The sequence below is a fragment of the Gekko japonicus genome, unplaced genomic scaffold (assembly GCF_001447785.1).
Source record: "Gekko japonicus isolate JY-2015 unplaced genomic scaffold, Gekko_japonicus_V1.1 scaffold1912, whole genome shotgun sequence".
Taxonomy (NCBI): Eukaryota; Metazoa; Chordata; class Lepidosauria; order Squamata; family Gekkonidae; genus Gekko; species Gekko japonicus.
In genome coordinates this window covers 108339-122017 of record NW_015176510.1, presented here as the reverse complement: position 1 = coordinate 122017, position 13679 = coordinate 108339, and the positions used below count along the sequence as shown (strand labels likewise).

Genomic DNA, 13679 nt, shown 5'->3' with positions numbered 1-13679 from the left:
ATATGGTATAGGAAAACACCAAGATGGGTTGCCCCATTGGAAGCCTTTATTATACCCTCAGCACTAACAATGAACCTAAAGGAAAGCTACCAAACATTACTAAACAAAAAAAATGAGCTAAAAACGGGAGTTTGATTTTTATGCTACTAATCTGCTGAGAACTGGAGAGGAAGATCCCTTCCCTCAAGATTTACATGGCTTTAACAGGGGCCACTTTCTAGCTGTTGGTGTTCAGTCCTGTCCTCTATTCCTGATCTATTCTTGGTGCTAACTGGAAGCAGGAGATAATATGTGCTGTCTGACTCAGAGTTCGTGGTTTCAGAGGGTAGCTGTGTTGGTCTACAGTAGAACAGCTAGATTTGCGTCATTTAGCACCTTAAAGACCAACAAAATTTTGAGGGCATAAGCTTTTGACAGTCAAAGCTTTTGACAGTCAGATACAAAGGAAACCTTGATGAAGGGAGCTTTGACTCTGAAAAGATTATATGCCCAAAATCTTGTTGGTTTCAAGGGTGCTACCGGACTTGAATCTAGAGTTTGTGGTGTTAGGTATTTATGTGTAGGGCTCTTCATTTTCTTGCACTGGGAGTTGTGGTGGACATACCTAGTTGCATGAGAGTGGTGATCTGTGAGGAGAACTCTGAGAGTGCAAGCATTACAGTTTCCTTTCTTTAGGACTATGTACTGTGTTTGGGGGCTGGAGCCTTGTACAAGCTTTTTTCTTTGTGGTTAGTGGATAGCCCAGGAAAGTGCAGTCTCATCAGATCTCCGAAGCTAAGCAGGGCCAACCCTGGCAAGTATTTTGATGGTAGACCTCCAGAGAATACCAGGGCCAGGAGGCCAGAGGAGGGCTATCAGGCCACTTCTCTATATATCCTCCATGCCCCAGTAGGAATCGCCAGAGGTCACCATGATTTCTAGGCACGGGCACACATGTATGCTTGCATGCACACACACACACTCAAATGCAAAAATACCAAAAAAATCAGTGCTTGATTGAGAAAAAATGGTATTGCTTAATGGTATTGTTGGTCTTGAATATTGTTTGATGATTATACAAATGACTTACTGTCTCTCATATTATGTAAAGTCCCTTAGGTTTTGCTCTAATTAATCTTGAAAGAATGACTTAAACCACATCAAGTAGAAGCTGGGAAATGAATAATATCTTCCAACAGGTTTGTTGGCTAGTGATCTTTAACCAGTGCTGTATAATCACAATGAAGTTAGGGAGTCAACAGACCTCCACAGCACTTCTACATAAAACATTGTAAGCAAAAGCACATTTACAATTTAAGCCATAGCATACTTATCTCTGTACACCACCGTATCTAGATATGTGATGGTATCAGGGTCCTCTTTACCTTTAAATTTGATTGTATCATGTATGTTATTATTCCATATTAGAAAGTCTTAAAAACTACTTTTATTGTTTAACTAGGAAAAAGGCCTGTTGTGGAAATAAATACAACAATCTCTAGAAAGAGGCTCTGAGTGGGTGCCCCGGCCTTGGACACTCAGTGCCAATTTGCTGTGGCGACCTCAGCAGAGTATAATTACACTGAGTCCACCATTTTCTCCAGAGGAACTGATCTCTGCTACCTAAAGAACAGTTGTAATTTTGAATGATCTCCAGCCCTCCCCTGGAGATTGGCAACGGTTGTTCCCCAGAAGGGAATGGTTGGTTTGGAGGGTGGAGTCTATGGCTTTGTACTTGTCCGAGGTCCCATGCCTCCTGAAACCTCACCCTTTCCAGGCTCCAGCCCTCACATCTCCAGGAATTTCCCACATGGAGTTGGCAACCCTATCTCCTTCCCAGACAATCATCAACCTACCTTTATTTACCCCTCACTTTCCAGCTTTCCCACCCCCCACACACACACCCGCAGCCTCTCCCGTGCTCTGAAGCCCTGACTGCTATGTCACATTGGCTGTCATACTGTGTCATATAAAGACACAGAGCCCACCATTTTCTCCAGGGGAACTGATCTCTGCCATCTGGAAAGCAGTTGTAATTCTGAGTGATCTCCAGCCCTCACCTGGAGATTGGACACATTCTGCCTCAGAACAGCAAACTGTTTAGAATGTTAGAGGCAAAAGCCAATCAAGTTGCATATGCAAATAACCTCTGTGTTCTGACTGGCTACGGGGGGGAGAAGAAGAGCAAACTGTTTAGAATGTTGGAGGTGAGACTCAAGCAATGCAGCCAGTGGATAGGGACAGATTATGAGTGACACACCAAGGCGCCAACCAATTCTGGAGCATATGGAATGTTCTAGAGAAGTGCCACCACCATTCGGCTTTTATGTATAAGGGAGATATGATTACCAAATCGTCAATGTACCTTTTGTAAAAGGAAATACTTGCAAAGTAAGGATTGACAGTTGCATTAAGAATATAGTTCTCTTCTAATTTAGCCATGACTAAACAAGCTATAATGGGAGCTGTTGGACTCCCCATTGCCATACCATGCTGTTGAATATAAAATTGATCTTTAAATCTAAAATAATTATATTCTAGTACAATCGCTAGAACAAGGGTGTCAAACATGCGGCCTGGGTGCCGGATCTGACCCCCGGAGGGCTTCTATCAGGCCCACAGTGGAACTGGCTGTCTTCTGCTTCTTCTTCCAGTTCTGCTGCTGCTGCGTCATCGTAGGTTTGCAGCTTACAGATACACACCTGAACAGCATACTCAAGATTGCAACAGCACAGACATTTTGATGCAATAATTCAGAGCAAGAGGTGTCAGTTATCAGACACTGTTAAATAAACAAAATATTGCAAGAGTGCTGTTTTAAGCATGGTTTTATTTTGTTTAAAAAAACCTTTGTGTTTGTGTCCTTTATAAAGCTTATATCTCCACTACCTGGAATTACATTTATGACACACATGGCTTGGCCCAACAAGGTCTCATTTATGTCAGATCCAGCCCTCATAACAAATGAGTTCAACATCCCTGATCTAGAAGCTCCATTAAAAAGAAAGTTGGAGGTTCCTTTATTGGTACTTCTGTACTGTGAGATGTGCATCTTCAAAAGGTATGTTTGAATATAATGCTGTCATATCTAGTGTTGACAGAACTGACTCTTTTGACAGTGAAAAGCCTTCAATCTTGGTTATGAAATTAGTGGTGTCCTTTAAGTAACTGGGAATAGATTGTAAAAATGGTTTCACATACAAATCCAATGTTTTAGCTAGGGGTTCCAAAATAGAATTTTGGAATAGAATAGAATAGAAATTATAGGCCTACATGGAAGACAATGTAAGGACTTGTGAATCTTAGGTACAATATAAAATAAGGGAACTCTGGGATAAGGATTTATTAAGAATTTGTAGAGTTGATCAGAAATGTCGCCCAACTCTCTGCCCTCATCCACTACTACTTTTATAATTTAAGCAATTTTCTCACTAGGCTCTGAGGGAACTGGTTGGTAATATTTGTGGTCACTAAGTTGTCTCTGTATTTCATTTAAATAGTCAATAGTGTTAAGAAGGACTATCACTCCCCCCCCTTGTCAGCGGGCTTAATTGTGATATCATAATCCTCAACTAAATTTCTTAAAAGTTCCCTAGCTTTCCTAGACAAGTTATCCAATGCTTAGGTTGTGATCTTTCTGTGTTCTCTATTTCTTTTAACACGATTTTTTCAAAGTTGAGTATATTATGGTTTACACAAGGTGGAACAAAGGTTGACTTTACACATAGAATGTCTTCTGGTATATCTTTATTAAGCTTAAAGAAATATCTTAGTTTGATCTGTCTGACTAACTTAAAGAAATCTACATGAGTTTCAAATGATTCATATGTGGGAGTGGGCACAAAACTTAACCCTAGGTTGAGGAGCCTTTTTTTAATCTGTTGTTAAAACTCTTATCTGACAAATTCACAATTAGGTCTGTCTCTGGCCCTTTCTGAACTGTTTCTGCTGAAAGAAATTCTCGCCCCTAGATCTACTGTGGGTTATCGTGTTAGTAAAGGCCCTATCCTGATTAGATTCATCACCAGAAGAAGGTAAAGAATCATCCCCATCAGAGGTTTCTAAATCTGTTCCATGTTGATCAGCCTAGGTGACAGCTTTTTTTCTGATTTGGACAATATTTTGACACTTTTTTCTGTACAGCATATTGTTACTGTGAGAAATTCTTTTTTAAAAAAGCAGTGTAATACCTTTTTATTAGGACCAACCAAATTAACACAAAACAGTAAGCAAGCATTTAAGTTCCTCAGAATTCTCTGTCAAATTTATGTTCAGTAGAAAAAACATGAAAATGTCTGAAGACCATCCAATGAAAAAATTGGGAACATAAGAACATATGAGAAGCCAATGTTGGATCAGGCCAATGGCCCATCCAGTCCAACACTCTGTCACACAGTGGCCAAAAATACCAGGTGACATCAGGAGGTCCATCAGTGGGGCCAGGACACTAGAAGTCCTCCCAGTATTGCCCCCCCCAAGCACTAAGAATACAGTACATCACTTTTCCCAGACTGAGAGTTCCTATCTATACCTTGTGGCTAATAGCCACTGATGGACTTCTGCACCATATGCTTATCTAATTCCCTCTTGAAGCCGTCCATGCTTGTAGCCGCCGCCACCTCCTGTGGCAGTGAATTCCATGTGTTAATCACTCTTTGGGTGAAGAAGTACTTCCTTTTATCCGTTCTAACCTGACTGCTCAGCAATTTCATTGAGTGACCACAAGTTCTTGTATTGTGAGAAAGGGAGAAAAGTACTTCTTTCTCTACCTGCTCTATCCCATGCATAATCTTATAAACCTCGATCATGTCACCCCTCAGCCATAGTTTCTCCAAGCTAAAGAGCCCCAAGCGCTTTAACCTTTCTTCATAGGGAAAGTGTTCCAACCCTTTTATCATTCTAGTTGCCCCTTTCTGCACTTTTTCCAATGCTATAATATCCTTTTTGAGGTGTGGTGACCAGAACTGTACCCAGTACTCCAAATGAGGTTGCACCATTAAGTTATACAGGGTCATTATGATACTGGCTGATTTGTTTTCAATTCCCTTCCTAATAATCCCGAGCATAGCGTTGGCCTTTTTTACTGCATTTGCACACTGTCTAGACATTTTCATTGAGTTACCTACTACGACTCCAAGATATCTCTCTTGGTCAGTCTCTGCTAGTTCAGACCCCATCAACGTGTATTTATAGTTAGGATTTTTTGCTCCAATGTGCATCACTTTGCACTTGGCCACATTGAACCCCATTTGCCATGTTGATGCCCACTCGCCCATCCTCGACAGATCCATTTGGAGTGCCTCACAATCCTCCCTGGTTCTCACCACCCTGAACAACTTTGTGTCATTTGCAAATTTAGCCATTTCACTGCTTACTCCCAACTCCAAATCATTAATAAACAAGTTTAAAAGCATCGGACCGAGTACTGATCCCTGTGGTACCCCACTGCTTACCACCCTCCACTGAGAACATTTCCCATTTATACTCACACTCTGTTTCCTATCAATTAACCAGTTTTTGATCCACAAAAGGACTTGTTCTTTTATCCCATGACTATTGAGCTTACTTGGAAGCCTTTGATGAGGAACTTTATCAAAAGCTTTCTGGAAGGCAAGGTAAACTACATTTATTGGGTCCCCCTTGTCCACATGTTTGTTCACTCCCTGAAAGAACACTAACAGGTTAGTGAGACAAGATCTTCCCTTACAGAACCCATGCTGAGTCTTCCTCAATTTGGAGGATACTGAAAAAAATCCAAAAGAGTTTTTTTTGCAAAACAAACTACAGCACTACATTATGAAAAAGACTTGTAGGAGACATGTAATTTCCCCCTGTATCCCTTACCTCACTGTTTCCTCTTTCTTTCCAACCGGCAGCTCCGATATCCTCCCCCTTTCCCTGCTTCCTTCTTCCCACCCACCAGCCATTTATCTGTGCTTCATCTTCACTTTTATTTATGGGTACCTAAAGAAGCTTACATCATTCTCCTTTGATGCATTTTATCCTCACAACAATCCTGTGAGGTAGGCTAGGCTGCAAGTGTGCAGCTGGCCCAAGGTAACCCAAGGAGCATCCAGAGTGGAATGGGGATTCGAACCTGGGTCTCCAAAATCATTCTCTGAAACTCTAACCACTACACAATATGGACTTCAGTGTGGTGGGTGGCTGCCTGCTGTTGAACAGTAGTAATCAGCCAGGCCTGCCAGTGCCCCATAAGTCCTCCCTGAAAGACTGAAATAGCCATGGGAAAAGCTTTGCCCCTGCCCCTGCCTTTTATTGAAAGAAGCCAAAGTTTGAAGGCTGGCAATATTTTTGTGGCTTGTTAGCAACCTCCACAGTAGTTACTGCAGAGGGAATTTTTTCTCAAAGATAGAGATGCTGTTTCTGTTATTGGGGGCATTAACCCCCCCAATGTTCTTTGTTAATTTGCTTGTCTTTCAGACTTTATCTGCCATCATGAGACTTTTCTCAGGTTTGTGGAAAGATCTGTCTTGTCCATTCTTGGCTCCAGCCTCTGGATTCAAGTATCCACAGATAGGATTATGTTGAGAATTAGACATACTGATAATTCCTATGTATACTGTAGACATACATATGTTTACTATATTTGACATATATTTTCATTCCTCTCACATGGCAAAAATGTAAAGATACATATGCTGTGATGGGATAAAGTGAAGTAGTTTGCAATTTTTTCTCACATATTTGGTATGCTTGCTATGTTTCTTATACATGCATACATACTTTATTTTGGAACTGTCCAAAAATCCCATTGGTTGTTGGACTTTACCATGCAGGCGATATCTCCCTGTAACACTAAATTAAGAAAAAGTTAAGGAAATAAAATTAGTGCAAGTAAAACATAGAAAACAAAGAAGAATAAGATTTAAAAGTGTAATTCCATTACTTTTAATGTTTATAATTAAAATTCAGAATACAAAACTAACCAAAAAGAGCCAAAGATGAAGCATGAATTTTCAAACCTGCTGAAATATACTTAACAGCTGTTTTTCTTATAGAAAACAGATTTATGTTTTTAAGTTCCATAAATATGCTATGTAGTACCATTTTATATGCTAACAAATTTATAAATGATAAACTATGGGAAATTTCAGACAGGCGATATCTCCCGGTAGGGAACTGGTTCTCAAACGGGTTCTGGTCTGTCATTTCAGACAGAACCCGTTTGAGAATCGGTTCCCTACTGGAATGTAACTGCCATTTCACACACAAAAGCTTCAGTCCCGTTTAGGAACCGGGACTGAAGCGTTTTACCTGTCAACCGCTTCTGAGTAGTCTCCAGTTCCCTCTCCCGGTTCGGATACGCTTGTTTCCCGCCTTTTTTTCGCCCGCGCGGGCGATCTCCGGCTGTTTTTTTTGAACATTCGATTTAAAGCGTTATAGCGCTATAGCGCTATAACAGTATAACGGAATAGCATTATATCAGCGCTATAAAGCGAACTTAAAAAAAAAATTGACCGCCCGCACGGGAAGAAAACGGCAGGAAAACAAAGCGGTGCGTGTCTGAAATGGCAAACCGCTTCTGAATCGGCTGATTTCCGGTAGGGGCAAGCCATGTGTGAAATGGCAGCCCTGTACCAGTTCAACTCAAAACGGAAGAATACCGACTTGAAACCGGGAGAAACTGGGTAATGTGAAATTCCCCAGTGTTGTTAAATTAATAAAAGAAGTTTAGGGTTACTGGGAAGCATTATATATGTTTGGATGCTCATGGATATTTAGATGCAAGTGCAAATCCTGTTTGGTGAAATATGTAGGTTACTGGTTGTGAACCATTTAGGTCCCGAAGGCCCCTGCCACACGGCAGGGGAAAAGCCTCTTAAGGCGCGGCTTTTAAAAGCCGCGCCAACGTTGAGATGCCGCGGCGGGATCCCACGGATCCCCTGGCCGCGGCGCCTTTTCTCCCCTGCGCGATCAAACGCCGGGGAGAAAACACAGGTCAGACGCCTAGCCGGCCGAACTGCGCATGTCGGAGCATGCGCAGTTTGGATCCGGGCCGGGGTTGTGCCGGCGCAAGGATGCGCCGGCGATGAAACGCCCCAGTTGCCGCACCGCGTCCATTTGAACCACCTAGGGTAGGTGGTTCAGTTTGCGGCGGATTTGTGCGGGGAAGGGACAGTTCGGCCACGGAAGCAAGACGCTTCCCAGATGTTGTGGTGTGATCGCGCCGGTTTGATCCGGCCCCGAACTTTCCCGCTCCCGGCCCAAATCGCCTAGTGTGAACGGGACCCTATATAGCCTTTTACAAATCCAATTCTCTCAGAAAATCTTCCTCACAGGTATGCTGGATTCAGCTTCTTGGCAGAATTCAAGCATGCAAATGTTATGGAATGCTCTGTGTGCATATCCATTTTGTTCTGAGATAAAACTTAAATAAGGTTAAAGTTATAATTTTTGTGCTGCCAAGATGTATATGTACCCTTCTAAATTGGTCTCTCCATCTATTTAATCTCAAACCTTGTTTTTAGTTGAGCACTGCAGGATCACAGAGGAACCATAACTTTTATTAGCCTCTCTACTTCATAAAACAAATGGCATTTTGAGCATGAAAGCTAACTTTAAGAAAAAAGCAGTTGAATAATTTATTTGAAAATGCATAGTTAAGTATTGTTACTGAAGGGATTGGGGAAGAAAAACATTCATGATCAGTTTTAATGCCTTTGAAAGAGTTCGTGTCATTGCCTGCATTTCTCCATGTAATTTGGAAGAAGTATTACTGAATTTATTTTTTTAAAGGGCAAACGTTTGAAGCTGAGCATTTGGATTGTTTTAGGTAGTGGTATGTTTTAGGTAGGTGGATTTTTTTCAGTAGTAGTGTATTACCTTTTGTTGTACAATTATTTCTTCCTTTACATTTACAGAAATACAACTGAAGTGTTTTTCCCATGTGGGAAATCAACAAAAACAGCTGAAGTAGGGTTCTAGGCCACTGATTATTGATGGGTATTCTATCTCTAGGAAACTAAATTTTTACTACCTCAGAATACAACATGGTGCTTATCAGCATGTTTTCTGGTGTCCAGTTGCTTCTTTAATCTTAGGGGAGGGGGATCCAAAGAAAGAATTGTAGAAACAAAAAAAGGAAGCTTTGAGTCACCCTCTGTGAGTTGACTGTTGCCTAAGTGCCAAGCTTGGCCTTTCTTATATCCCTGGACTTGGCAAACTTTACCTGTGGCTACATAGGGATAAAATGGACCCCTTTATTTGGAAACTAACTAATCAGCTGTCGTCTCCAGCAGCAATTTTGTGATGGTGCCATCTACCCTTTCTTAAAATTTCAAAAGCGGCCACATACTTAAAGTTGATTTGTTTCTTTTCCTTCTGTAGAAAACCAAAGCAATTTATTAAGAGTCATGTGAAATAAAGAAAACAGTTCAGTCACTAATCCAGGCATATAAAAGGAGAGGGATTTTATGAGCTTCAAAATAGTTCCAGATTCCTTGCCCCCAGTGAAATACTCAGGTCCTGTGCAACCGGTATAAAAATAGAATATAATTTCCCTGGAAGAATTATACTTCTTGTGTTTTATTAAATCCTGTATTGATTAGGAACCAGGTAAGAAGCCGCTCTTGCACCTTGAAAGTCCTTGAAACCCTGTATTTCAAAAGAAATACTGTTTGTGGGTAAAATATCCCACCCATACCAAGTACCAAGTTATCTGTTGCTTCATGTTTTTGTTTTTTCCTGATAGGAGTGTGTGTCATAACCAATGCTCCCTCTAAGCTGTTGAGTCTTGTGAGCAAAAATTCTATTTTGTGAGCTACTGGGATTAAAATTCTGAGTGAGCAATTTGGCTACTGCATAAATTAGTTTGCTCTGGAGCCATCCTTCCTGAGCTAAGACAAAAGTGTGTGAGCCAGTGGCTAAAAAACTGTGAGCTAGTTCACACAACTCAGCTTAGAGGGAACGGTTGCTTCCATTTGATGCTGGGTGGGAGGAAACATTGTACAAGGGTAACCTACCAAGCACTGTTCAGTAATGAGATACCTACACTGAAAGTACTTTACTGAGTTCATTCGGCAGCATCCTTAGGGAAATCCATTAAAAAGTACATGGAATCTTTTTTGATAAACATGAACATAGGCCTCAGACCTGTCTATATAATTAGAATGAGATTAGCCATACACTAATCCCCCATCACTACTCCATCATTGCTATCTATGCACCATCACCACCACTATCTGGTTCTTTCGGGGTGCGAGGTGACCTGGCAGGAGAAGGGATTACAGACTATGGGAATGCTACCATTGGGATTAAGATCTACCCCATCTTGTGATAAATGGAGCACTGATATTTTGTTATTGTATTTTACTGTTTTATTGGTATGTTGTTTTTATTTGTTTTAATCTTGGCACTCTGTGCCTCTTGTTAGCCGCCCTGAGCCTTTGGGGTAGGGTGGGATATAAATCCAAAGATAAATAAATAAATACAGTAAACCACCCTTAAAGAATGTAGACTATTTTTAACCATTCTATTATTATAGAGCTCCATTTTTAACCATTTTATTATTATAGAGCTCCGTATTTATTTATGTTTTGTTTACACAATATATTATCCCACAATACTGTATTGCCTTAAATTCCTTCAAGCCAAGGCTGTGTTTCTGTAATATACAGTTGTCCATTTCTGTGACTTTACAATTTCTATGATGTTGCACGATGTTATGGATTCTCACTTTTTTTTTAGCTGAGAGCCAGTTTGGTATAGTGGTTAAAAGCGGCGGACTGTAATCTGGAGAACCAGGTTTGATTCCCCACTTCTCCACATGGAACCAGCTGGGTCAGTCACAGTTCTCTCAGAGCTGTTCTCTCAAGAGCAGTTCTCTCAGAACTCTCTCAGCCCCACCTACCTCACAAGGTGTTTGTTCTGGGGAGAGGAAGAGAAGGAGATTGTAAGCCACTCTGAGACTCCGAGTGAAGGGTGGGGTATAAATCCAATCTCCTCCTCCTCCTCCTCCTCCTATGTTTGTATTATCAGGAAATGATGAATAAATTGTTCTGAGAGTGGGCATTAAAGGAAAAAGGGGAAAGGATGTGTATATAAGCAGTGATCCAGAAACTGTTTCTGTTCTGATGCATGATCACAGTATGCATAGTATTCTTGCAGTACTGAAATAGAATGGTGCTTTTGCATTTCAAGCAAGGTGATAACTATGCAGAATTAACATTGCAGTTAATTAATCAATTAAAGCAGTCATTTGCCTGACACTGTCTAATGCAGTGTTTCTCTGACCTAATAGTTGAACCTTTTTTCTAAATTAAGATTGAAAGCGCACATCATTTATACAACTGTTAATGTTTATTGGTCCAAGATATATTTAAAAATTAGAAGAATAACAAATCAAATGATCACTCCTGATCATGTTATTGCTCTTTTAAGTTTATATATTCAAAAACAGAATGTGTTGCGTAAACATCTCATCAATTTGCTTATGTTAGCACACATGGAGAAAGTGCAGCAGTGAGAAGACCTCAAGGCAGTGATCTCCCACAACATCACCAGTGAACATAAAGACACACACAATTAGCTGTGCTTAATCAGAAAAAAGATTAATGCTACTGGTAAATTTGGAGGCAGCTGTGTCCCGCAATGAAGTTTTTCCTTCTCATAAGTGGTGTTTGGCCACTCAACTAAGAGGATTGTCACCTCTTGAAAAGAGATTTCTTGAAATGGTCACTGCCAAATGTCCATCGGGATTTCTTCCAGCTGATGATACATTATTATAAGCGGTCCTTGCCAGGGCTACAACAGGAGGATTCATCTGGAGGGGGCTGAGATTTATTACTTTACAGCTCAGCATGAGGACTCTTAAGTTTTCTTCATTCATGGTGAACCTAGAGACATTTAATATAGATGTTAACTTTGGATATTGTTCATATTCTGGATGGGATTGTGTACTACATGTGTGTAAATACATTTTTATGTAATAGAGACATTTAATATTGATGCCAACTTTGGATATTACTCATATTCTGGATGGGACTGTGTGTTACATGTGTGTAATAGATTTGTATGTAATTGGATAATTATAGACTCAAAAATTGCTGTATTTCAATTTATTTATAAATTTCATTATTTATTTGTTCACGGTTTTCACCACTCGCTCTTGTATTGATATCTGCTGTGATCGCAGCTGTTGTTCTAAATTAGTTTTAAGCCATTTCATAGTAGATATCTGTATGCAAGTGAATTAACACTAGTATTTTAACAGATCAATAGTTAACTGAATGTTTTTCTTTTCTCTTTGTAGTTTGCTGCTTCGTGGTTCACAAGAGGTGCCATGAATTTGTTACCTTTTCATGTCCTGGGGGAGACAAGGGGCCTGACACGGATGTAAGTACATTGGATTTTGCCAACTCCTTAGTTTTGATGCATCGCTGCATTTAGAAATGATGGGGAATGTTGGCAACGGAGGAATCGCTTCACATATGTTTTAATATGCTAAAATTATTTTTCCCTTTTATCACAATTCATATTCTGTGTAGCAGTGGAGAGTCATAATATGTGAGCAAAAAAGGAAATAAGAGGAAGCAGAGAGAATAGACACAAAACAAAAAAGGTGAGGGATGTGTGTGTGAAAACTATGTTCCTAAAGTTGTGTTTATTAATAATAAAAGCAAATGATGGTTTGTTATCAAAGGGGTGTTTGGGATATTTAAGCAGTGGGTTTCCAATAATGTGAAAGACCCTGCTTTTCATGCTCCCTGATTCAGTATTATATTCATACTAGATACATATTGGCAATAAGATCTCCATTGATCTACAGTTTCTTTTTACAATGAAAAATGGAAGATTGCTTTGTATCTGAATCTATATGTCTCAATCTAGAGGGTACTTTAACTTTTCAATAGGAAATGTCCCTTCACACTTTTTCATTTTAAATGCATGTTTCAGTTGTGACTGTAGACCCAGTTTTGTAGAACGAGTTCTTGCATTCAGCAAATTCATTTGAGTATAGTTTGTGAATTCAGTGTCAGAAAGCTGTTCCTGGACAATACTATTGTAGACTATATGTGATGAATTAAATACTATTTTATTAAATACTATTTTAGGTATTATATACTATTTTGGGCTGTATGTGTGGTCATGCGCCTTTTCTAGTTGTAAGGTAATATTTTGTGGGAGAAGTGATACTGTCTTGGAAAAGTTTTACAGCTTGTTTCTGCAGCATGTGTGCATGCGTGTGTCAATACTGACTAGGAAGTCAGTATAGAGAGACCTGTGGTAGGGACCATTTTGTTTTGGCCCACTCAATAAAATTGTTTGCCTAGATTATCTCTATGGAGATAAATCTGCAGGAGTTACAGATAGCATATATAGATAGTGCGCCCTGTTGTAGCCTTTTGAGATATCTGGTGAGTCACTATAGCAAACAACATGGGGGATTAGTTGGATCATTGATCTGATCTAGAAGGCTATTCTTATGTTCAGTTATTTATTTGGTTAGAAATGTCTGGAAGGGTAGACCCTTGTCCACCAGCACTCTCTGACTCTATGTCCAACCATTTGCATGGAGCCCATGCACATGCAATAGAATGTTTGTAGATTCCCAGATGTCTGGTCCATACAGTGAAGTTCTTATGGAATGGGTTGTATATATGGAAGTTTGCAGCCATTTGAGGATCTGTGTGAAACCTGATTTAATGGGACCACTGAAGACACTGGGGTGACAGGCTCAC

At 40.1% G+C, this 13679-nt stretch overlaps 1 protein-coding gene across 1 annotated transcript in view; it reads left to right on the top strand.

Annotated features, from left to right (window-relative positions):
- LOC107123983 (protein kinase C alpha type-like) overlaps positions 1-13679 on the top strand; it is a gene marked incomplete at its 3' end in the record, with an annotated part of 233819 nt that overhangs the window by 119066 nt on the left and 101074 nt on the right. The window contains exon 3 of the mRNA XM_015427353.1: positions 12251-12333. Within this exon, the coding sequence (XP_015282839.1) occupies positions 12251-12333 (83 nt within the window). The remainder of the gene's footprint in view (positions 1-12250; positions 12334-13679) is intronic.